This window comes from Triturus cristatus, chromosome 8 (assembly GCF_964204655.1).
Source record: "Triturus cristatus chromosome 8, aTriCri1.1, whole genome shotgun sequence".
Taxonomy (NCBI): domain Eukaryota; kingdom Metazoa; phylum Chordata; class Amphibia; order Caudata; family Salamandridae; genus Triturus; species Triturus cristatus.
In genome coordinates this window covers 969155374-969181983 of record NC_140591.1, presented here as the reverse complement: position 1 = coordinate 969181983, position 26610 = coordinate 969155374, and the positions used below count along the sequence as shown (strand labels likewise).

General features: G+C 48.0%; 1 protein-coding gene across 2 annotated transcripts in view; it reads left to right on the top strand.

The window, feature by feature from the left end:
• Positions 1-26610, top strand: part of OFD1 (OFD1 centriole and centriolar satellite protein) — a 449276-nt gene that overhangs the window by 395260 nt on the left and 27406 nt on the right. For both annotated transcript variants that reach the window (XM_085622492.1, XM_085622491.1), the window contains exon 20: positions 4841-4995. In XM_085622492.1, the coding sequence (XP_085478618.1) occupies positions 4841-4995 (155 nt within the window). The remainder of the gene's footprint in view (positions 1-4840; positions 4996-26610) is intronic.

Here is a 26610-nt window from a genome sequence, read left to right as displayed (position 1 = left end):
AAACCTCCATTACTATAGGGGCAGTGCCAGTCTTTCATACCATCCTGCGGTGGACTGTTGTTCTCTCTGTGCTCCGTTCTTGCTAGACGACACAGTTCTACATGGTACTGACTGTCTATTTCTGTCTGTTGTTCTGCATGGTAATAACAGTCTATTTCTATCTGTTGAGATATTCTTCCCTTGTTGCACTTGGGAAGGGTCTTCGCTTAGCTTGCGGAGTTCTTTCTCACAACTTTTTCACTTACATGTAGACAGTGTCTAATTCTGTCTTTTACGATGGTGTCTTGCACCATCCTCCTTAATTATTCACGGATTTTCATCCCTCGCACACTGTTCCCATACTTTCACAGTTTTTTTGTTGGTGGCTCCGCGTTGTGTCACGGAAAAGTTTCTCTGAAGAAAACTGAAGTCAGCCCGCCGGGAGGGACTTGTATGACCTCGCTGATGTCACGTACGTGGACGACCTCAAAGCAGGGTCGTGGGGCTCCGTCCCCCGGCACGCAGAGGTGCTGCTGCAAAAATATTCCGGATCCAGTCTGACGCCTGCGGATATTCTAAGTTAAGGAATCTGCGGCTAGACAACGTCTCTACCAGATACATCTTTACCGAAGGTAAGTAACTCGTACATTAACCCACTTAAGGGACCAGAACAAAATAACCTTCACATAAGTATTCTGCAGTTTGGGGCATATTTCTAGTGTTAGTTGCTTTAATTCCTATTTTGACAGCTACTCCTTTCAGTAATGTTTTAGATAAACATAAAAGGAGACATTTGCCCAAAAACATTGTCCAGAAAACAAAGCTAGCTGGGGTTGAATATGACCATTATCTGTCAATGCTCATGACAGTGGCTCCTTCTGTGATCTAGGATGGTGCACAAGGGCAATAGAAGGACTCCAGTGATGGAGATCTTTGGATTGCACCTTGGGAGACTCCACCTTTGTATAGGTATGGTCTGCAGGGCTTAAAGACACAAAGGTTTGGAGACAGCTGAGTCACTCTACCCTTCTTACCCTTCTAGGACACTGATAAGACAGAAGTGCACAAGCTCACAGTTGGGACGCTTATAATACTTGTGAATGGCAGCAGCTAAGTCATCCAGACAAATGAGGAGCTCCAAGTGACCATTGAGCTGAGATTAGATACTGTAGATTGATGACTTTGAGGCATCAAAAGAAGCTAGTGTTACTTACAACTCTTGCGGAGACTCAAGGAGGTGCAGAGGCAGGCAGACGAGACATGTAGGCAACCAGTTGATGAGATATGCACTTCCCGAATCTACCCCTGTGAATAATTCTGAAGAGTGAGATACTTTGTCTTCTTTTTTCTGCTGAGTATGCTCATTAAATGTTACAAGAGACTGATCAACTTGGCCTTCTCCCCACTTTGTCTCGAAGGGCAGAGAAGAGGGAGTTGTAATTATTTAAACCCATGGCACCCTCCATCTGTGAGTCCTCAAATGGTTTGGATGAAGCCGACAGTAGGGAGACACAACATTCACCAGTGGTAAATAAGCACTGTTGAAATCCCTTAGAACACTGCTCCAGGAATTAAATAGGAAGACTGAAACGATCTAAATGTTGAGTAAAACTGTTAAAGTCAAACTACAGAAAGTGTCTTGTACAGTCAGAGGCCCTTGAATAAGCTCACGAGAAGATGCCAACCAGGCCACAGCCAATGGCAAATTACAAGATGGCAATAGATTGCTCCATATAGTAAGTTGGTAACTTCCCTCAATATGGAGTGGGAAATATTTTGAGAATGGAGGAAAGATGGAATACATTGAACAGTCTGTGGAGTAATGGCCCTCCCAAAGAATGCTGAGTGTTGCTTCCTCAGTACCTGATGGTGAGCTGATGGCGATGGTGAGAATATAACTAAAGATATAGAATGAGAGCAAGGTTGAAGTGTGCAAGTCTGTATTCAGATCATATCAGCTATTTACAAATAGAAATTCAGAACATATGAATGAGGGCATGGGGCCTGCTATTAGTGAAATTACTCTCATGAACAGACAAGTTTGCATATGTCTTGTAGCTGAACAGCAGAAACAAGTGTGATTTCAAGGGTCAGCAAATTCTTTTTCCTGGACCTCATCACAGAGACACATGTGAGGAAGAAAGCACTGTTGGTTTCAAGTGTTAAGTTCGCAGAATATTTTGTGAACGTGACCTGGTTAGATCCTACTTGGCAATCATGCAAGAGTAGATATGTACTAACTTACCAGTTTGAGCAGGAGTAATAGACAACTTGCACCCCACACATCTCTCTCAAACTGAAGTGGAGAAAATGTGTATTGGGCTCATAACAAACATGTTGGAGGCAGTTGGGTGTTCTGATTTATTGTTGTGAGTTCTGGCAACCTTTCACCCCATATATGCTCATACATGTAACATCCCACAACAGCAAAAAAAAATAATATATATAGGTTCAAAACTCAGTGAGGATGCAGAGTTAATCCCATCCTGGTCGCCAGTGTAAGATTCATCCAAATATGAGGTTCCAAGCAGGAGGTTGTGAGAAGAACTTAGTTTATTACAGAGTAAGAAAGATCCCATACATCAAGACTCATCAGCCAGATGCAACTGACTCAGATCCAGACCTCAGCATTCCATCACCATGGAGCTACTTTGATGATCAACACTTGTCCTGTACATGGATCTTAAAGTGGCACAACACCTATGTACAACATATATATATATATAAATAATAAGCACATTACTACACCCACTTGTTAGAGTTAAGGCTTTATTTTAAGCCAACTTTGGTGCAGAGTGAATGTAATAGTATAATCACAGAAATTGATTGAACTGTTGCAAATGCAAAAGCACAAGATGTAAAAAGATAACACAGACAACATATTACACAGCACATTTTTACCGATCCCTACATGCCTAACCTTGCCACCAAAGATTTGCTGCTACGAGGGATCAGGATTTCAATATAGTCATCGCACATGCCTACCTGAACTTCATCTATTTCTAGTCAACTATCTGTCTGTCCCCAAGAAAAGGCAAACTTATGTCTCTTTGAGGAAAGGCCAATCACACACAACTATCTTCATAGGAACATGAAGGGAACATGACTGGCAGATAAGCTCTTACCCTCTGCCTGACAGCCAATTAATACAAAAAGCACAATAGGACTTCTAGTCACAGATCCGTTACAACTGCTATTACTCAGTTATAGTTAGTAAATGAAGGCTGTGAAGAAATATTTTGTGTAAGAACTAGGATCAAAAGGAGTCTTTCTGGGTGCACTTGTCAACATTTTGGTCACGGACAAGAAGTAAATAACTATGCTCTTTCCACCTCATTGGCTATCATGCTTCTTGCATCAATAGTATTGCTAGTCATATCTTCTATATGGATGCAGATTTTTTTTATGTGTTCTGTGAATTTAGAACTATTTAATATATAATTAAAATGTGATGTTTAAGAATTCTATGTCCTTGTTGGTATTTATGTATCTCAAACCTGCTCTTATAATCTGCTGTACATAACAGTGGCTGGGCAAGGGACCAGGAGAGGAGAACATAAGATCATATACAATCATAAAAAAGGAAAAGTGTAGTGATGTTGGGCCCAGACCTAGAGACGCTATTGGTTCCTTAATCATGGTAATAAGGGATTTTGCAATCTTGAGCTGACAGACCTTGGAAGATGATGCAAGACTGGATGGGTGGACAGTGCCTGTTGGTCACAGTGGTAACGTGACCTTATATCTTCGGTTCTTTAATGACATAGTCAGTTGCACTTAAACACTCCTCAGCTGGATCATTGCAGAAAAAGTGACGTCTTTGAGGGCCGGGTGTCCCCTCCATTGAATTGGGACAGGACTAAAGCTTTTTCTGACATTCTGAGACAGGGAGATAGACCTTCAGTTTCGTCAACAGTGTGCTGCCCTTCAGTTTGGTCAACAGTGTGCTCTGGTATTGTGGCTCCCTTGCATTTTTGGCAAATTGTGCCTTGAAAGAGCGGTTTTGTTTAGGGTGAATCCAATCAAGCTATTTGTAGTAGCAAACTGACAAATGTATTTGTGTAGCGTTATGTTGGATAGTCTGTCTTGGTTCTGAAATTGTCTTTTCTTCTTTGTTGAGTATAGAAATGAGTTTTTGGCAGATTTTTTGTTGCATAAAGGCCATAGACTTACAATACTGAATGAAGTAAAACCACAACTTGATGCAGTAGATCCTTGGTTATCATGAATAAGAAATAAGATATGAAAACTGTGTGTATTTAGAACCCAATATGTTATGAGAGGCCATTGAATGGCTAGCTTGGCAGGCGCACATGTATACCAGCTGGTCAGATAAGACTTTGGACCAATACATTTATTTTCCCCCCTCCCCATGCTGTGCTTTTAGCATGCCATAGCATAATGCATAACTCTGATGAAAATACTTTGCACTGTGGATTCAGAATGAGGCATGTACTCACCAAAGAGAAATGGTGGTGCACTGGTTGACTTTGCTCCACAGAAGGGATAGGACCAAATAACATTGCAGGCCATACAGAAATCATCAGTACATGCTTAGCTACCCTTTTTGTACATATGCTTTGCTAACTTTGTACCAGAAGCATACAACTGTGCAATGTTTGTTATTAAACCATCATTTAACAAATATTAGACTGAGTAGAACATTTATAATCGATTAGAAGGTTCACACCTTTTAACGTTTTGAGATGTGATATCGTTGATCAGTTACATTTGTGTGATGACTTCTGTGATGATCACAGAAGGGCTAAAATCGGAATTGTAAGAATAATTTTGCTTCTAAATAGTGAATCCGCTTTGACACAATATTTTCTAATCAATCCTCTCTTTATATGTCCTAAAGCCATTGGGCAGATTCACACCAAACAGCACAATTTGGAAGATGAGGATAAAAAGTGGGAGGAAGAAAGAAGGGAAAGAGAAGAAAGAAGACAGAGAGAAAGGCAAGAAGCTTTTGAAAGGGAACAAAAAGAACTCGAAGAGCTGGAGAGAGAAAAGGTAGTGTATTTTCATTCCCTTTCAGATATTTCTGAAATTGCTGTAGGATTGCTATTTATACTTGTAATCATGTGGGTAGAACACTTTTTGCACATTTAGAAAACTGTATTTGGGTATATATTAAAAACTTTGCTTTTTTGTCCATCTTCTTCAAGGAGCTAGTTGAGTATTGACTTATCTAATAGACACTTCTAGCCGCAGATTTCTTACATTAGAATAATCTGCAGGCGTCATACTGGATCTGGGAATTTTTGTGTGCAGTACCCCTGCACGCCGGTAGGTGGCATCACTTGACTCTGTGGGGCATCATCAACCGCACATGAAGTGACGTGTGCGGTCCCTATATAGGCACCACCCCAGTGTGCTGGTGTCTGTTTCTTTTCACAGCTGGGGATTTTTCTAAGGTAAGGAATCTGCGGCTGGATGGTCTCTAGCAGGTAAGGCGTTGCAGAAGGTAAGTAACTTGTTCATTACTGTTCTTCATTTGAGTACCACCATTTAAAAATTCTTCAACATGAGCTCTGTCCTCGGTATGGGCCTAATTCTTAAACTGCACTTTGTACTATGTTTTGCAGTACTAGAAAAAGTACATTTTGCCTATACGTATGTGTGCGGAGTTCTTCCCCATCGTCGAGAAGGGAGTCCCCGGTATTATCAAAATACTTGTCCTATTTGACAAAGCACATAAGGTTCTATGCCTTAAAATCTTTTATAACATATCCCTGTCCTTTAGTAAAAAAGGACCAAACTTAAAACTTTACCAATCAGAAGAGACCACCCCGTAGAACCTTCCTGAGAGAAGCTCTAGTCCCTCAGATTTTCTACCGCACGTCGTCCTAAGGGATTCTCCACTGAGCTCTGCTCAGTTTTCTATTTTTCAAGATTTTGAGAGTTTTTTCACCCTTTCAGCTTACTACAACTCAGTGGATTTTTTAAGGTGACGTCCACCATGATGTGGAAGTAGAGAGAGAAGAAGGAAAGATTCAACAAGATGAATGGGATTCCTACATCATTCCCACTCCGGCATCTCCAACTCCCCCCCACAAGTGGATTCACCTCCGGAAGATATTGTGGGATTCCACAACCTTCTAGAGAGAGCGGCTAAGCGCTTTGATTTACCGATGCCTATGCATCAGCAGGACTTTAAAGAGCCTTATAAGAAATCAGTGAGATCTATACCCATCACTAACTACATATGGAAGGAGGGGCTAAGAATAATGCAGAATCTAGCAACTGCTCCACTCAAGACTGGACAAAAAATATAAGGCTCCGGATGATGCTCGAGTGAGCTTGGATAGGTCATCCAAAAGCAGATTCTGTGATCTCGCACGCAGTGCAGCGATGCTCAAAGAATCCTTCAGTTACCCTGACTGCTCCTCCTGATAAAGAAGGGAGAAAGCTTGACAACATCGGGAAGAGTTTTTCAATAGTGTCAGCTCTGACAGTACGAGCAGCAAATTCTCTGGCTCTACTGGGCCGTTATAATAGGCAGATGTGGTCGGACTTGACACCATTCTTGGAAAAACTTCCACCAGATGACAAGGAGGAAGCTAAGAGAATTCTTCTTGAGGGCGAACGGACTATCTCTGAAGTGATAAACTGCTCTATGGATGTAGCGTCCACTGGTTTCAGGTAGCTAGCAGGAGCGGGCATCTTGAGGCGTCAAGGCTGGCTCAAAGCCACCACATTCAGGCCTGAGGTACAGACACAGATTCTTGACCTTTCTTACAATGGTGAAGAATTATTTGGCAGCCCTAATGATGAAACCTTACAAGCTATCAAAAAAGACACAGATACGGCTAAGTCTTTGGGAACTTTACAATACAAAAAGACTCCTTTTCGTGGCTCACAAGGAAGAGTTACCAATCTTACAGATCAGGATACCAACAATCTTGCTATTCAGCATATCCTGCTACCGTTCAACAATACAGACCCCAGTGGCAGCCTACAACAAGGCTTCTTTTAGGGTAAAATAAGGATGCCAGAGTAAGGAGACTGGTCAATGCCAATGGCCTCTCACAGCTGTCGGCCTCTATCCCACCAATTTCATCCCCCGTGGGCGGCAAAATATCCCGTTATTTACAGCAGTGTCAGGGCATACCTTCCGACCAATGACTCTAACATAATCCAATTCGGCCTGTCTGTGGAATTTATGGAGATCCCTCTAACAACTCCTCCTCTGCCTCGCTTCCAAAAACACCTGTATCTCTTAAAGATGGAAGTTATCAACAAGATGCAGAAAGGAGCAATAGAACGAGTTCCCTTCAATCAGAGACTCCTGGGTCTTCTTAATACGAAAGAAGCTACAAAAACTGGAGACATGCGGGGTCCCCGATCGACACTGAGGCGGCGACGCAGGAGAGGCTGAGAGAGCAGGGCTCCCTTCCGACCACGGCTTGAACTTCTGCCCGACGGACTGGCTGGAGGAGGCGTCCCGGCCCATCGGGTGAGTGCTGCTCCTGCCCCTGCCGAGCTACGGAGGCAACATCTGAGGACACTCGGACCCCCTACGCTTTGTGCCTTCCCTCGGGAGGCTGGTGGAGTCCTCCAGCGGGGGGTGCGTACCTCCCGGTCAGGGAATTCCTGGGGGGCCCTGAATCGGCGGCGTGGACGGTGGTGGGGCCCTGTGAGTGCTGCGGGACGCCCGAGGGGGCCCCGGGGACCGTGCCGGTGTGGCCTGGATTTCGGCAAGGGGGCTTGGTGACGCCTGAAGCGCAACCATGGAGTGACCTGGAGGCAGGAGTTGTGCTGAGAGCCCACCGGTGATCGCACCACTCCCACCTGGAACGTTCGGTGTGCCACCACGAGATAGTTGTGCGCCCGCCGGGGGCCGCCCGCTTTCGTTGGAGGGGCGCGGTGCCCGGCCAGGGGGGCCCTATGCCAGCAAAGAAGGGTCCGGCAAAATGAAACGCACCGGTGACCGCCTTTTTTGGCCCAGCGGAGAGGGGACCTTCCGGGGCGGCGGCCGCCCCATCTGGGGCGATGGCCTTGACCAAGGAGGACCTCCTGGCCTCTCTGAAAGTCTTCAAGGCCGAACTGCGGGAGGAGATTGGCCGGGATGTACAGCGCTCCATCGACCAACTGCGCTCGGACATTCAAGACAAACTGTCAGGCCTACGGCAGGATGTAGACGCAGTGGGCACGCGGGTGATGGACCTAGAGGCTCAACACCAGGACTTGGGTGGCAGGTCCTCGGACCACTCGAGACAGATCCAGGCCCTCCAGGAACAACTAACACAGACGCAGCTCAAGGCCGAGGACCTGGAGAACCGCGCCCGGCGCGATAACATCCGTGTGCGTCACCTGGAGGAGCGAGCGGAGGGCCCGGATCTCGAGGCGTTCTTGGAGGGCCTTTTCGCAGAGGTGGTGAAGCCACAAACTCTCAAAATCAAGCTTGACCGTGCGCACAGGGTGGGCTTCCTGGCACCAGGTGATAGACGACGGCCGAGGGATATCTTGGCTAAATTCCACTCCTATAAAGTCAAGGAAGCAGTCCTGACAGCGGCCAGGTCGTCCCCGGAGGTCTCATTTCAGGGCTTCACGTGTTAATTGTTTCAGGACCTATCGCCGGCCACGCTGGCGAGACGACAATCCTCTAGGCCACTGACTACCAAGTTGAGAGCTGAGCGCATCAGATATCGATGGACTTTCCCCTTTGGCCTCTCTTTCGAATACAAAAACAAGCAGCGGACAGTGGTGGACCTCGCGGCCGGCCGGGCCTTATTGGGACTTTCCCCCTCATAAGGCGAGCAGGAGGGTGCTGGGGACATGGCGGCCAGCGGCCTTGGGGCAACAGCCGGGGAGTGGGCCACGGCGGGTCACTCTCCTCCCTGATGATTCCGCGAGGGAGGCCGCTATGAGGAAAACTTACCTACAGAGGGGGGTTCAGTGTGCCAGCTGAGGACCCTGTTGGCTCCGTGTGATGGGTGTGTGGCGGGGGGTTGCTGCTGGTAATGAGAGGAGGGCCACTCTGGGCACCGGTTTACACGATCCGGCTTTGTCTGGGACCTGGGTTCAGCATTGATGGAGGTTTCCATCGTTCTTTTTCCTATTTCGATTTATGCAACCGGGGTGGGGGTGGGCGGGTTGTCACGGCCCTCCGAGACCCCTGCTCTTAGATGGGATGTGATCATGGGGTTGTTCTGATGTTCTTTTTCCTCTTTTCTTTCTTTTCTATCTCTTTTTCTCTTTTTCTATCTAGGGGAGAGGAGGGCTCTATACGGGGGATGGAGGGGGACGGGGGAACATGGGCACGGGCCTTGAGACATGCATATGCCGGAGCGTTGCTACTAGATCCGAGATGGCTGTGACCTTAGGTTCCTGGAATGTGCAAGGGCTTAATTCACCCCAGAAACGCCAGAGGGTGCTGAAATACATATCCGACCACCACCTGGATGTAGTTGCCCTCCAGGAAACACACCTTCGCAAGGGGGATGAACACAGGCTCAGACATAGGTCATACCCACTCACATACAGTTCCTCAGCCGCCACTAAGCAGAGGGGTGTGGTGTTGATGTTTCATGGCGGGGTGAAGTTCCAGCCCTTAGATGTGCGCTCTGACAGGGAGGGGCGATGGGTCATGGTGAAGGGGATTATCAGGGGTCAGAAATGCACTTTCATCGCGATATACGCGCCTAACGCGGGCCAGGCGGGGTTTTTGGCCACCGTGTGCACAAAGTTGGAGCAGTTTGCGGAAGGCTCGGTCGTCTTGATGGGGGACTTTAATCTCGTATGGCGAGCGGACCTTGACAGTTCTCACGCGCAAAGGGTGGAATCGGGTTCCTTCTCCCTAGCTACCAAACAACGTTTTTCGGATCTTGGCTTATGTAATGCGTGGCCCACATTACACTCCTCCACCAAAGATTATACACATTTTTCCCATGTCCATCAATCTTACTCCCGGCTGGACTACGTTTTCGTTAGTCGCTTTCTGTCGGGTTCTTTGAGAGATGCGCGGATTCTACCCCTTTCTATCTCTGACCATAGTCTGGTCGCGGTCACCCTCCAGTGGGATGGCCCACGGGATCGCCAGCCCAAGTGGTACTTTCCCGCCTCTCTCACTAGAGACATTGTGCAGCGCAAGTCGCTGCGCGAGGCCATTGATGAATTCTTCGCCCTTAATGACACGGAGGCGACTTCGGAGCTGACACGGTGGGATGCCTTTAAGGCGGCGCTTCGGGGCAAATGTATTGCACTTAACTCTGCGCTCAACCGTCAGCGAGCGGCGGAGCGGGAGCGCTTGGAAGCAGAGCTGTTGGCGGCGGAGCAGGCCCATAAGGCCAAGCCCTCCCGCCTTACCTTGCGGCCCCTTGCGGCCTTAAGGGGCAAACTGAAGTCGATATACGCAAACAGGGCCGAACATACTCTCTTGCGCCTGCGCCAAACCTCATATGCTCAGGGGAACAAAATTGGGAGGCATCTGGCCCGCCAGCTCCGCGTTAAAAGGGATAAAGAATACATAGAGGGAATAAGAGATGCGGGAGATACGGTCATACACTCCGATAAGGGGAAGGCGGACTGTTTTCGATCCTTCTACAGCAAGCTGTATACTTCTGACGCTCTTGAGGCCTCGCTGCAGACTGAATACCTGCAGGGTTTGACGCTCCCCAAGGTTTCCGCCTCTGTCAACGCAGACCTCTGCGCCCCCATCTCCTTAGAGGAAGTCACCAAAGCCATTATGGCGCTCAAACTCAATAAAGCACCGGGGCCTGATGGCTTCACGGCCCTCTTTTATCGCACCTTTGCGCCAGACCTGGCTCCGCGCCTGCAGTCTCTTTTTAATGCCGTAATCGCCCAGGGAGCGGTTTCGCCCTCCATGGCAGAGGCCGTCATTACGGTCATCCCAAAACCGGGGAAACACAAAGATCAGTGCGCTTCCTACCGGCCTATCGCGCTCCTGAACCTAGACGCAAAACTGTACTCCGCTATCCTGGCCCGACGGCTCAATCCCCTTATGGCAGCACTGATACACCCCGACCAATCGGGTTTTATTCCAGGAAGGCAAACGCATGATAACACACGCCGTATAGTACACTTGATAGAAAAAACCTCTAAAAAGCGCATGCCGGCCCTCCTGGTCGGTCTCGATGCTGAAAAAGCGTTCGACCGGGTGGACTGGAGATTCTTATTCTCCACTATGCGACAGATGGGCTTTGCAGACACCTTCATTGCAATGATTCAGGCCAACTATCGGATTCCCACCTCACGCGTCCAGGTCAACGGGACCTGTTCGGCGCCTTTTACACTTTCTAGAGGCACGAGGCAGGGTTGCCCCCTTTCCCCACTTTTGGTTGCCCTGAGCATTGAACCCCTGGCGTTGGCCGTACGTCACAATCCGCAGATATCGGGCATTCCGTTTGCGGGGAAGGAACACAAGATTTCCCTTTTCGCGGACGACGTCCTTCTCTCCCTCACTCACCCTTCCACGTCCCTTCCGACCCTACATGCAGAGCTGCAGCGCTTTGAACGGGTTGCGGGATTTAAGATCAACTTAGACAAATCCTATATTCTCAACCTTACGATACCCAAGGAGGAGCTCCCGAGGCTGCAGCAGTGCACGACCTTCCGCTGGGAGACTGAATCTCTTCAATACCTGGGTGTTCGACTTACACCATTGGTGGAGGACCTCTATAGGGCTAATTCCCCCCCCTACTTGCTCACATTAAGGCTGATCTGGCGCCCTGGAAACCATTGTTTATCTCCTGGCTGGGGCGTATCCACTCGCTTAAAATGACGGTCTTGCCGAAGCTGCTCCACTTATTTCAGGCCCTCCCTGTGGAGGTTCCTCTCTCCTTCTTCTCGACCGTGCGCGCTCTCTGTTCCCGCTATATATGGCAGGGGGGGAGGGCCCGCCTGTCGTACTCTTTGTTACGGAGGCCTCGCTCTGCGGGCGGAGTGGGCCTTCCCAACTTCCACCTCTACTACAAGGCGGCGCAGCTGCGGGTGCTGACTGAGTGGTCTAAAAGAGAGTCAGATAAGCACTGGTTGCATATGGATAGGTCGATTGCGGGACGGACGATTTGGGATCTGGTCTGGCGTCCCAAAAGCGATAGGCCAGAAAATACATACATTAGTACGCCCACTAGAACGACGCTACGGGTCTGGGATACTCTATCCCACGACGATCGATGGACCACTTTTCCTTCCACTCACACCCCCATCCATGGACACGCGGCCTTCCCGCCGGCGCTCACCAGGGGGCCTTTCAATGCATGGGAGGAGGGAGGGTGCTTAATGGTTGGGCATTTATTCAGAGGCTCTCGGATGATGACGTTCTCAGAATGTAGGTCTGACTTTAGCCTTCCGCAAACTGAACACTACAAATATCTCCAATTACGTCACTGGCTCCAGCCGCCTGCCATGCAGGGGGCGACCAATAGACCCCAGACACAGTTTGATAAGTTCATACGAGCTACCACTACCATGAAGGGGGTAATTTCTTTCTTATACGGTCATCTCCTGGCCACTGTGGTCTCCCCAACCCCACGTTTTATGGCTACATGGGAGGTGATGGTGAATAGGCCGATTGAGGAGCGGGACTGGGAGGCACTATGGTCCGACATCGCAAAACACAACCACTCCATAGAACTAAGGGAAGCACATATGAAAGTGATGGTAGATTGGTACCTCTACCCAGCCAAACTGAGGCGCATCTTCCCGGGCACTTCTGACCGCTGCTGGAGAGGGTGCGGGCTACTGGGGGACTTTAAGCACATCTGGTGGACCTGTCCGACTATTCGCCCTTTTTGGGAAGAGATACTGGCGCAAATCAAGACTATGTTGGGCTATCCGATACCCTCATCTATTGAGACCGTGCTGTTGGGCCTTCGAGACCCCTCCCTGCGCTATCAGACCAGAGCAGACAAGGCCATTATGTGGCTTTGGTTGGGGGGGGCGAAGGTGGCTATCGCTGCCAACTGGAAGAAACAGGCAGCTTCCACGACCTCGATGTGGCATTCCCGCCTTTGGAGGCTTCTAAGTCTGGAGAGAATGGCGGATATCTTTAGAGACGATTATCCGGCATTCGAACTCAACTGGGGTCCACTGGTGACATTCCTCTCTCGGGGTCTGCCGGCGGCTGTTTGCCCACCCCAGATCAGGGGGTTGCGGTTGTTCCAACTGTAGCCTACTGTGGTCCCTTTCGGGGACACGGTGCTGCCTGGCTGAGGCATCGCCCGGCCTCTCGCCCTTGATGGATATGCCTCCGACCCTGGATCTCCGGATTTCCTCCTTGAGCTTCTCCTCTTCTTCTCTCTCTATGGTTCTTCCTTTTCTTTCTGTTCTTTCTCTCCTTTCCCTAAATGGGGGGCGGGGGGTGGGGAGGGGGGGTTTTGTGGGGAGTTGGGTTTACTATAAAATCAGTTTGATGTTCCGTGGCACGGAGACTGCGGCTTGAATGGACTCTTATTCTCTACCTAGACTGTGGACACCGGACTATTGGTCTATGGGGTTTGCCCTTGGGGGTTCTCCGGGGCACAGTTTTGGGGCCTGCTACACCTCATATTTTCACACAGCTGTACACCTACTTTGGCATATATTACTGGAGGGGAAGCTTGCCTCGTCTAAGTCCGGGTTTGGGTCGGGTCTGGACCTTTCTTTTGCATATTCTTTGCTTGCCGGTCCATTCTGTGATATTATCAGTGTCATGATTTGTACTTTCTTTCCTGTTACTAATAAATACAACTTTGACAAAAAAAAAACTGGAGACCAATCTTAGATTTGCGGAACTTGAACAAATTCCTCAAAAAACAATCGTTCCGTATGATCTCTATTCAAGATGTGCTTCACCTCCTCAATAGAAACGATTACATGGCGTCGCTGGATCTCCAGGACGCATATTTTCATATACTAATACGCCGAAAGCACAAGAAATTTCTAAGATTCACGGTGGCCGACAGTCACTTCCAATTCCGCGTCTTACCTTTCAGACTAAAATCCACTCCCCGCATTTTCACTAAATGTTTGGCACCAGTCGCAGCATTTCTAAGACGAGAACATCATCAAATTTTCCCATACCTGGACGACTGACTTCTCAAAGCCCCCACGTGTGAAGCAGCGAAAGCGTCCCCCAAGGCCTGTGTCTAACTCTTCAAGAACTTGGGCCTCACTTTAAATGTGGAAAAATCGACCCTGCAACCATCCCATAGCCTGGTGTTTCTAGAAGCTATCCTGTACACCATAGAAAATAAGGCGTATCCTACTCCGGAGAGACAACAAAGGTTAATGTCCTTGGCAAAGAGGGTCCAAAAAAGAAAGTCCATTTCTGTACTTCTCTTCAAATCTCTCCTCATACCTCATTGTCTTCTCCAAATGCGTCCTCTTCAGGAAGCCTAAAACCAACAATGGGTGCAGATAGAGGGCTCATTCGTCGACCTGATCCGAATCACCCCTCACATGATAGCGGCCTTGGACTGGTGTACGCAACCTTACCAATTATCACAGGGTCTGCTGTTCCTATCGCAGGCTGTTCCTCTCGTGATTACAACGGATGCATCTCCAGAGGGCTGGGGAGCTTTCCTGCAAGACTTGCAGGCCAGTGGAAGATGGCCGCCTCCCACATGAATCTTCATATCAATCTTCTCGAGCTAAGAGCAGTTTACTTAGCACTCCAAGCATTTCTGCCAAAAATACAAAACGCATGCTTGTCAGGACGTACAATACTATGACAATGCACTACCTCAACAAACAGGGAGGAACAAGATCTCTCTTGGTCTCTCAGGAAGCCCAACTCATATGGCGCTGGGCGATTCATCACAAAGTTCATGTATCAGCAGAGTACGTCCCAGAAAAACAAAATGTCATAGGGGACACTTTGAGCAGGCTAATGATTACTTTCCATGAGTGGGAACTGGACCAGCACACTCTAGACAACATTTTCTCCTCTTGGGGCAAGCCAAACCTAGATCTGTTCGCATCTCCGAAGAACGCAAAATGCTGGTACTTTGCAAGTTCGCGTCACTATCCGGGTTCATGGGGGAATGCCTTCTCAATAGCTTGGTCCGGCATATTTGCTCACGCCTTTCGCCCAATTCCTCTCCTTCTGCGAGTGTTAAAAAAAGATAAAGACAGAACCCTGCAAGATCATGCTGATAGCTCCAGCCTGGCCTCACCAGCACTGGTACACACCTACTCTCAGTCAAGTCTCTGATCCACCTCAGACTATTTCCGTCTCTCTTGACAATGAACCAGAGACAAGTATGCCAACCGAACCCCAGTTCTCTGAAATTGACAGCCTGGCTCCTGAGTTCAGAGAATTTCAACACCTAATGATCCCACAGGAGTGCAGACAGGTGCTGGCTAAAGCAAGAGAAGACAGTACGGGGGGCGTGGCTTGCAGCCGATCAAGATGGCCGCGACCTAGAGGAGCTCCGAGGGAGGCGTCGGTTCCCCAATTAATCCGTCAAAAATCCGGGCACTTATCCTGCCTCAATAGACACTTTCTGAAAGCCGAGGACGAGGGGCATCGAGCGCTCCGCTTACTGGCCGGTAAGAGTCCTGTGCAATGCTGGAAGGGGCGTACCGAGGGAAGTGGCCCTGATGCGTGGACAAAGCCGGTGACTGCCGTGCTGCTGAGACCGTCGGAGGTTTCGCTGGAGCACCTGGGCAGCGTAGAACGAAGTGGGCGATTTGGCGGACGGAGGCTGCCGGGAGCTGTACCCGCCCGCCACTACTATCCGTGCCCTGTGCGTCCCTCTCCCCCCCCCCACACTTGCAGGGCACCTACGGGGCTGTTGCGGACCCCGTGTTAATACGTAGCGCGCTAAGGTGGACCGCTACGGTGGGGGCACCTTGCTACGACGACCGCGAGCAGAGGCAGAGGCATCGCGGTCCGACATTGGGATAAGTGCGACCGGAGCCGGCGTGCAGGGTGAAGCGCGCTGATGAAAGAGGGGGCTGGGCGCCTGGGGACGGATGTGACCAAGTAAGTCTGGACGCATGGATGCAGCCCGGGACTAACAAGCTACTACGGCCATCGGATATAAATAGATATTAGATCGCAGTGCCCCCGCTGTGGTGGGTGTCACACAACGCAGTGCAGCACTCGGACCGGCCCTTGCTGGGTCGGGGGGTGGCATAAATTAATTACGAACTTCTCCCCAGGACCCAGGCTGGCACCATTGACGACATATGCGGCAGCATTGCGTGTAATGGCTTGGGACGAAGGCTGGGACTTAGTGAGGGAGCACTACTTGATGCCCTATAGAGGCTGAGTGCGGAGCGCTCAGGTGTTGCTGGTGCTTCGGTGCACTTTTATTGGTGGTGCTTCACCGATCCCCCGCCCCACCAACTTCCAGCGCGGTGGGAAAACCGATAGGCCGCGCGTGGAGTGTGCTCCCGCGGCAGGCGGCGGTGATTACCGATCGGCGCAATACAGGGCGAAAATGGGGGGCAGGGGTCCACGCACAAACTCGCAAGGGAAATTGGATAAACATGCCTGTCAAAAAGACCTTCCCACTCCGCCTGAGCGCAAGGACGTCTCTGACAAAGGCTCGGGTCTGGAGGGAGCGATGAAAGTGACAATGAAAGATATTATGGCGGCTCTTGATAAAGTGCAATCCACAGTAGAGTCCATCTCGACTGTTGTCTCCTTCTTGAGGGCAGACTTTCAGAAGATGACGGCCAGGGTCACAGAGGTTGAGCAAGTGATAAAATCCTTGTCAAAGGACACCACTGCGTTGCTTCAAAGGGTCAGTCATTTCGAAGCAGAAAATAGACTATTGGCAGAGAAGCTGGACGACCAAGAGGGGCGCTCGCGGCGCAATAACGTTCGAATTACGGGTATCCCCGAAAGTGAAGGGAGTCCAGCCATGGATCTATACGTTGAGGATCTCATAAAACACAGACTTCAACCCCGAGGACTGTTGAACTTCTTCTATGTGGAGAGGGTGCACAGGGTTCCGGGGGGCAGGCCCAAACCCGGGGCTCCCCCTAGACCAGTTGTGGCCCGTATCTTCAATTTCCGGGATAGGGATGCTATACTACAAACGGCAAGAGTGGCTCCACCGCTGCGCATCCAAAACTCAGTGGTGTCCTTCTTCCTGGACTACACAGCGGCAGTAACTAAACGACGCAGGAGTTTTGTTGAGATTAAGAAAGAACTCAGACGTAGGGATCTACCATACTCCATACTGTTTCCGGCGAAGCTGCATGTAGTGGCGGATGGCAAAACCTGTTTTTTTTTTTAAAGCCCGGAGGAGGCCCATGACTGGCTCGAGGGATGGCGGCGAGTGGAAGGATCTGGAAGATCGGAGAGACGTCAACAGCAGCACAGAGAAGATGATGACTCCAGGGATCGCGGAAGGGAGCGTGAGGATGACCGTGCGAAACAGACTGCGGTTAAGGACTGAAGTACGGAGATGTTACATACTTGGGACATGCCAAGGCGGAGAGAGGCTCTGTGGCTTCGCAATGTTTGAGGAGGACAGTGGCTACATGTCCAAGATATGAACAACGTGGTCCTCCCACATGATGGTGGTGGGCACGAGTACCAGAGTAACATAATTGAAGAATGGGCTGTAGCGTGTTCTTGTTGATAACCTGTCTTTGAGGAGGGGAAGGACAGCAGCACTCCACGGACTTCTCCCTCCACACGCAAGTACTGTTACTGGGATTAAAGCAATCTGCTAAGTTGGGGTGGCGGATAGTTGGGGGGTCCGTCTGGCAGGGAAGCAGGGAGGGGGGTGGTAGGGGGGGACTTTCTTCATTTTGGGTTTGTTCCGGTTTTTATTATTTTTTGTGGGCTAGCCAAATTGTGGTGAGTATGCGAGTATGGGTATACTGGATGCAGTCCTCCCTAAAACAAATTATTGGTCTGCTGTGTATCCTACAAGGGAAACCATTGAATACTGTCTACACTCACGCACGCTCACTTCGAGGCCATGATGACCAGATGTTCACTAACGGAAATTTGGCTTGGACAGGGGGGGAGGAGGGGGGTGGATGAGAGAGAGGGAAAAGTTGAGTTGGTATTATTTGTTCTTGGTTTTGATTTCTATATGGGCAAACATGGCACACTTCCAGTCTATGATTAGCAAAGATTTCTGGACGCACTATGTAAATGATCCTGAGAGAAGACAGATTGTGTGTGATGGACAAGGATGACGCAGACACGCACCGAGTCTAATTCACAATTGCCCCCAGTGTCCCCGATTAACCCATTAATGCTGCTTACATGGAATGTACATGGACTGGGGGATAAAATAAAGAGAGGTCTGGTCCTACAGTATCTAAAGAGGTGCGCGCCGGCGGTGGCCATGCTACAGGAAACACATTTAGTGGGCTCGGCCTGTAGGGCTATGGATCGATGGGGGTTCCGGATGGTGGTACACTCTGAGTTCTCCTCTGGTTCAAGGGGTGTAGGTATTTTAGTGCGTAAACAGTTCCCACTAATAGTACAACATACTTATACGGATGAACAGGGTCGATTTGCGGCAATTTCCTGTCAATGGGAAGGGAAACTGTTTAATATCGTGTCAGTATACATCCCCCCGGCCCTTCACTCAATAGCTCTCCCGGCGCTTAGCGCATTTTTATTAGGTCTTCCAGCAGGTATGATACTGATTGGTGGGGACTTTAATGCGGTCATTGATGGGACCAGGGATAGGTATCCCCCCAGGCAGCACACAGCAGAAACTACACGTATGGGGGGCTTTTTGGATGCCCTCGGGCTTACCGATGTGTAGAGATACAGACATCCAGAAGTGCAGCAATACACGTTTCAATCGGGGGTACATAATAGCCTTTCCCGCATCGATTATTTTTTTACAGCCGCAGACCACCTCACGAATGTGGTGGACGTTGAGATCCGCCCTAGGGGTATTTCGGACCACTCGCCCTTATTGCTAACATACACAAACCATCATAAAGCGCGGAAGAGGGTCTATCCCGTGTATCCGGGGTATTTGCAAATCCCTAAGATTTCAAAAGACATAGTCGCTGCGACACAACATTACTTCCAAGAGAACGCTTCCTCAGTCCAGTCCCCAAGTATTCTTTGGGAAGCATATAAAACGGTGATCCGTGGGCAGGCCATTTCCTCTGTAACAGGTCACAAGAGGGCAAAGCAAGCTGAACTCGATGTCATAGAGTCCGACCTGACTAATGCTACAGATCAACACGCACAGGATCCATCAGTGGAGACGTCCCGAATCCTGAGTGCTAAGCAATGTGAGTTCAGGGAATACCAGCTGGAGGCAACTAGGGCTCTGCTCCAAGCCACGCGGCATACGATATATGAGTTAGGGGATAAGGCTAGTAAACTTTTAGCCTGGCTTGATAAAAAGGAGCGAGCACAAAGAACGATAGCGCAGTTGCGGAAACCGGATGGCTCATTGGCGGCTGCACCAGAAGAAATAGTGAATATTTTAGCTGGATATTTCCAGCAGGTATACGAGTCGCGGACGACAATAGAGACGGTGGAGGCTCAAACGTATATTAGGGATATTAAATTGCCTAAACTATCACCAGAGCAAGCCCTCACCCTAGAAGCCGACTTCACAGTCGAAGAACTGAAAGTGGCTATCGGCTCCCTACAGACAGGAAAAGCGGTGGGACCTAATGGTTTACCCATTGAACTGTATAAAAAGACGGCCGCTACGACTGCCCCTTATCTTTTGAATATGTATCTTGAGAGCCTCGAGGCAGGGGAGCTCCCACAAGATCAACGCAGGGCTACCATCGTGACGATCCCGAAACCTGGTAAACCTCCTCAGGAGTGCGCCTCTTACCGTCCGATATCTTTACTTAATGCTGAAGCTAAAATATTAGCTAAACTGTTGGCGACGTGGCTGACCCCACATCTCACGACCCTAATTCACCCGGACCAATCTGGGTTTATGCCTAATAGGAGCGTGGCTCTCAACCTGCGGTGGCTGCAGGGCGTAATGGCTCGGATGTCCTCTATTAAGGAGCCGGCGGTTATCCTTTCCCTCGATGCGCGGATGGCTTTTGACATGGTGGAGTGGCCATATCTTTTTGCAGTCCTTAGACACTTAGGATTCGGCCCGAAATTCTGTGCGTGGATACAACTGCTCTACACTAAACCGTTGGCACGTGTAGCGGCCAATGGTCATATCTCCAGAGACTTCCCACTGGCGCGGGGAACGCGCCAGGGGTGTCCACTGGCCGCGTTGCTCTTCGCACTGGTGCTGGAGCCACTGGCGGCATGGATCAGGTGGGAGCCACTGATTCGTGGACTCCAATGGACGCCAAACTGGGAAGACCGCATTTCTCTATATGCGGACGATGTGCTGCTGTATCTGACATCCCCTGGCCGCTCCATCTTAGTGCGCTTAAATATTTGTGAGATTTTCGGTCGGGTATCCGTCTACACCATTAATTGGTCCAAGTCGGTTCTGTTTGTACTGCGTGGTCCGATACCGGCGCTTCCGAGGGATTGCCCGCTGCAGGTCACGGAGGCCACCTTTAAATATCTCGGCATTCATATTACACCCAAACACGATGAATTCATTCGGAGAAATCTTGGGCAACCCCTGGAGCGGTTTCAGAGTGATGCATTGGTCTGGCGCGGTCTGCCGTGTTCAATGCTGGGAAAGGCAGCGCTCTTTAAAATGATGGCGCTCCCACGCTTTTTGTATGTCTTGGAAAATACTCCGTTTCCCGTACCACTGAGCTATTTTAAGACAATCGCGTCGGAAGTTTCCGGTATGATTTGGGGGAGCAAGCAAGCGCGCATCAGGCAGGATAAGTTGGTCAATAGCTGGTATGACGGTGGTATAACCCTCCCTAATATACAGTTATACTACTGGGCGGCCCAGTTAAAGGTAATTAATAGTTGGTTACACGCTCCTCATACCGATCCAACGTTTCAGGCGGATAGGCAAGGCCTAGGGGAGGATTGGGTCATGTCAGTGCTGTATAATAGAAATAAATCCAGACTATTGATTGGGCCCACAGTGCACACAGTTCGCATATGGCATGAGGCGCATGCCAGGTTGGGATGGAGGGGAGTGATCAAACAAATGACACCACTCTGGACCTCTCAGCGGCTTGGGCGCCTAAAGAATAGCAAAGGCTTTGATAAATGGGATGCAATAGGCATATCAACGGTGAGTGATCGCTGGAGGAAGGGTGAGGTAATCCCATTTGAACGACTGCAGACCCAATACGAACTAGCCTCATCTGAACTTTACAGATACACGCAGGTCAAACATGCGCTGCAGGCGGTTATACCGGCAGGGACCATCTTGGCAGAGGCTACACCTCTGGAGGATAGGTTATTGACTGACTATATGCATAAAAGAGCCACTTCCTTCACCTATCGTAAGTTAGTAAACAACTTGCCTAACCCCACATTGGCGCTTAGACAGAAATGGGTTGCAGATTTGGGAGAATTGGATGAATCAGAGTGGCAAAAGGCACTGTCGTCTCCTCTGGAAGTCGCAATACCGGCGCGCTTGCGGTTGATACAACTCAAAGTACTTCACCGCACGTATTACACCAGAGTGACCCTCTTCAAAATAGGGATGGTGGTACATCACTTCTGTCTGCGGGACTGTGGGGAGGAGGGTACTTTCTACCATACTGTGTGGGAATGTCCGAAGATTAGGGAGTACGGGGTAAAGATAATGAGGACAGTGTCTCAAACTGTGGAGGAATCGTTGATTCCGGAGCCGAAACGGTGCTTATTAAATATTTGGGAACCAAATGATCTAACCCACCCGACACAGGACTGGGTAACACTAGGAATCATGTTTGCTAAAAGGAATATTGCGAGGAGGTGGGGATCAGGTGAATCTCCCACGTTGCAGGAATGGTGTAGGGATCTGGATGAAGCTTTGGTGACGGAAAGGGCGGTGTATGTGCATCGGGATGTCCTCAAAAATGGGAAAGAATCTGGGGAAAATTGAATACATTCAGAGGGTATATATGCAAACCACCAAGACTGGAGGCGACCCAAGTGTCCGATTAGGACTATGGGGTGGAAAGTGTCGGGGTTGTTGTAGTGTAATGTCGCAGTGGATGCTCCAGGGATCACGTATAACTGTTTCATTGACAATGTTAAAGAAGGATTGGTGCGGATGGAGACTAACTATATGTAGGCCACGTGTTTCTGTCATGCTTATTATTTTCAATAAAAAAAAAAGTTAAAAAAAAAAAAAGAGAAGACCGTACTAACAGGACTTACTGTCTTAAATGGAAGAGATTTCGCACGTGGTGTACATCGTCTAAAGTCAATCCTCTCCATTCACCTCCTGAGGAAGTTTTACCCTATCTACTTTCTTGGCTTGCTCAGGTTTGGCCCACGCGTCAATTAAAGTTAATTTAGCTGCCATTTCCAGCTTCTGCAGATCAGCTAAGGCTCCATCTCTATGGTCCTGCAGGCTAGTAAAACAGTTTCCCAAAGGGCTGTTTAGAATGTTCCCTCCAGTAAGGGCACTTCCTTCTGCATGCCAACTAAATACAGTGCTCAGTCAACTAATGAAACACCCATTTGAACCTATTCACAAGACGGACATGGAGTTCCTATCCTGGAAAGTGGCTCTCCTCCTAGCTCTCAAATCAGCGAGAAGGGTTGGAGAACTTCAGGCTTTTACTACTCAAGAACCTTTCTTACAATTTAAACAAGACAAAGTTATTCTACGAACAAACCCTAAATTCATCCCTAAGGTTCCTTCGGATTTTCACCTTAATAAACTAATTGTTCTGAAACATTCTTCCCAAATCCGCACACTGCAGCGGAGCATGCTCTGCACTCTTTAGATGTTAAAAGGTGCCTTAAATTTTACTTGAACAGGACAAAGTCATTTCGCAAGTCAAATCAACTCCTTATTGTGTACAGTGCACCCAGAAAAGGTTTCCCTATCACTAAACAGAGCATTTCGAGATGTATTTCAAGTGCAATCGTATTCTGTCATTAACAAGTGGGCCATCCTCTGGCGTCACGAGTTTGTGCCCACTCTACAAGAGCGATATCCACATCTACTGCACTGTTTGCAGGTCTATTCCTGCATGACATTTTTAGAGCAGCAACTTGGAGGACGCCGCACACATTCACCAGGCACTACTGCGTGGATGCTGGGAATAAGCGAGATGTGGCAGTAGGACAAGCAGTTCTCAGACATCTCTTTCAATAAGGTGAGCCTTCTTCTTTGGTTCCTTCCCACCATCCTGTACTGTCTCAGATTTTCAGTGGGTTTATGGTAAAAAGGTATACTTTGGAAAGTTTTGCTTTTGCATTTATATGATTATATTAATGTATACAGACAATGCTTTCAGGCATGCCTTTCCTGCAGTGGTTATATGGCATGGAAATGTGTTACTCAATGCTAGCTATTCTGATTCAAGCACGTGAATCTATGAAAGTTCCAATACTGGAGTAAGAAACAAGTTACTTACCTGTAACTATGGATCTCCAGTATTGGAATCTTAAATAGATTCACATTAGACCCGCCCACCTCCCCTGGAGAAGGCTCACTTACTTATCTCAGTTTTTTCTATTTATCCGCACGTGTGCTTGGAAAATCTGAGGAACTAGAACTTCTCTCAGGAAGGTTCTACAGGGTGGTCTCTTCTTATTGGTTAAGTTTTAAGTTTGGTCCTTTTTTTTACTAAAGGACAGGGATATGTTATAAAAGATTTAAGGCCTAGAGCCTTATGTGCTATGTCTAATAGGACAAATATTTTGATGATACAGGGGACTCCCATCTCGACGACGGGGAATGATTCAAGCATGTGAATCTATGAAATATTCCAATACTGGAGAACTATAGGTACAGGTAAGTAACTTGTTTCTTCTCTCCCATCCTTATCTTAATGGAGTGAGGATTGCTACCTTTTTGCAAAAGCTGTCCACCATCACCTCGGACAAGTAGATCTGGTCCAGTTTAAAATATAACCCTCTAGTTTGTCCAGACGCTGACAGGCCTTCCTCCCCTTCAAGAAACTCACCAACATATTCCACAATTGCAGACAGAGATTCTTTGTGTTACAAAAGGAAGTCAAGTTTGTCCCCAAATCCCAATGCTACTGAACTCTTACTCAAGATTCCTCCTCGTAAAGAAGAAATCTGGAATTGGATATCCAATTTCAGATCATCAGTTAAAAAAGTACCTAAAAAATAATCATTCAGGATGGTCTCTCTGCAGTAGTGTTGCTACATGTGGCGGAGCTTATAATATCTCTAGAAATACAGGATGTATAGTTTGGTATAACGATGCATCCCAAACATTATAAGAATATCTGCTTCAAAGTAGCTGGTTGACACAACAAATTTAGATTTCTACCCTTTGGACTAAACTCCACCTCTTTTTATAAAAAAAAAATGGGTGGCCTCAGTGGTGGTACTCCTCCTATGCATGGGCATTAATTCTTCTTTTACCTGGACGATTGGCTAGCCAATGGAATATCGAAGCTGAGGTAAAAGCCTCGTCTTCACCAACCTGGAACTCTCTGATAAACGAGTGTCGCCTGAGGATGAGGCTGCTACTAGAGGAACTGGACATCCAGCGTGTTGAATCTCAGGGCTCCTTTGAAGACAGGTTACATTTGACAGTCCATGTGAAAAACCCCTTCAATAGGGGGCTTCTTTTGCAATAACAGCCGTTAAGCTGTGTAATAACAGAATACTTCCTTGAATAGTTAGGAGGCACACCATCAGGAACTCTGAGAATAAGGGCTATGTACCCTAGTAGAGGTAAAACTAGACATAAGTTTTCTTGAGCATGGAGCTGTACGTGGATGCACACCTTCAGGAATTCTCAGCAAAAGGGCTATGGATTCTAGCCGAGTCAACATTACACATAAATATGCTTGGGCTTAATAATAATCATCAGTCCTCGTTTATATGGGCCATTTCTCATCCACAGCCATTTCACACAACCTAGCAAGGCAAGAATGCATTCCCTGCCACTGTAAAAAAAAAAGAAAAAAGAGCACAGCTGCTATGTTCTTTGCCTGTTCAACACAGCAGCTCACTGAGATTGAACGTTTACCTGGAACAAGCAATGACATGCTCAGTGGACCAGTGGGAGTTAAACTAGCAGTGTTTCAAATGGAAACTAAACGGGCAGTTTCTGGATAGAGTAATTCAGCAGTGGGAATAACCCAGTTTGTACCAATGAAGTCCAACAAGAAACTGCAATACTTTTCCAGCTGGCACTAACAGCCTGGGGTATGGGGGCTCTGTTTCAATGATCTGGAACAAAATATTTGCTTAAGCCTTTTCATCTTTTTCCCTTGATTCATATATGATTGCCAAGATCAAGAAGTAGAAATCTAATATTATTCTAGTTGCTCCAGCATGTACCTGGCAGTTCTGTTAGAGCGATCTCCTGAAACTGTCCAATGCGTTTCCTATTCTTCTTAACCTCCCAAAAAAGTCAGATGCTGCTTTAGGATCATTTTCACACAGTTTCGTAGTCTGGCTCCTGACCTCAAGAAGTTCACCCATCTAGAGGTCCCAGATGACTGTAGAAAAATACTCAATGAAGCTTAGGTACTGTCCACTAAGGCATACCAAGTGGAAACCTTTCTGTGTCTGGTGTGCATCTCAAGGCTTATATCTAATGCATGCTCAACTGCATCAATTGCTTTCATACCTTCTGGCTTAATTAGGATTAGGTTCTTTAAGAGTGTATCTTGTGGTGATCTCCAGATACTGTTGCTCCAGTTCCACACGTTAATTGTCTTACAGAGTAATCAAAGACTTTTTAAAAGGTTTCTTTAAAACGCACATTCAAAGTTTTAACATTCTCGTGATATTATTATAGTGACTTCCAGGCATATTTTCCCTGGATTTATTTATAATCCAATTTGACTAGCATGGTCTCCGTTTTCTCTTTGTTTTTTGTTTGTTTGTTTTTAAAAGTCCTCATTTGCCTCTTTGGAGAAAATACACCCCCTGTCTCTTGCACAATTACATAGGAGTAGTCCAAACTCCATGTGCTGAGAGATCACGAGAGAAAGATATAGAAATTTCAAACTGTACCGCCCATGAAATAAATCTCCATCCTTCATGATCTACCTTTGATCGTTTCTCATCCCCACTCAACTGAGGGGGAATACAGAGGATACCGGTAGAGGCATGCAGGCTTAATCATTGGACCCCTATATTTATATTTTCCTTATCTTATCAAATACTTATTTTTCACACCATTCAAGTATCGGGAGCCAGAAGTCATGATTGCTGACACCTGACCTGTCTAAGGAGGCTATATATTTAACAGAACAAACCCAGTTTTCAAAACTCGGAGGAGTTGCAGCCACCCATAGCTTACAGATCTCCCTACGTACCAATAGTATACTATAAAAGATCAGCCTTGCCTGGTCCCCTGTAGTTTTCACCGATGGATCAACATGCCCAAAAATAACAAGCATAACGCTTACCTCGATGTTGATTGTCATACATTCAGACAGAGCTTTACTCACCTCTCTCCAAAAGACCTGAAGTTCTGGGCACGTCACAAACATGTGAACGTCATCCTCTTTCATACTGCCGCATTTTGGACAGGCGATATCACCTCCTCTCCCAAACTTTGACAGTCTCTTGGGGGACCAGTAAGCTCTGTGAATGGAAAAGAGGTGATTCCTTCCGTTTTCTCTTTGTTAAAGACAAGGCAGCTGCCTAATGTCCACTGTCGAATTATTTCAATTACT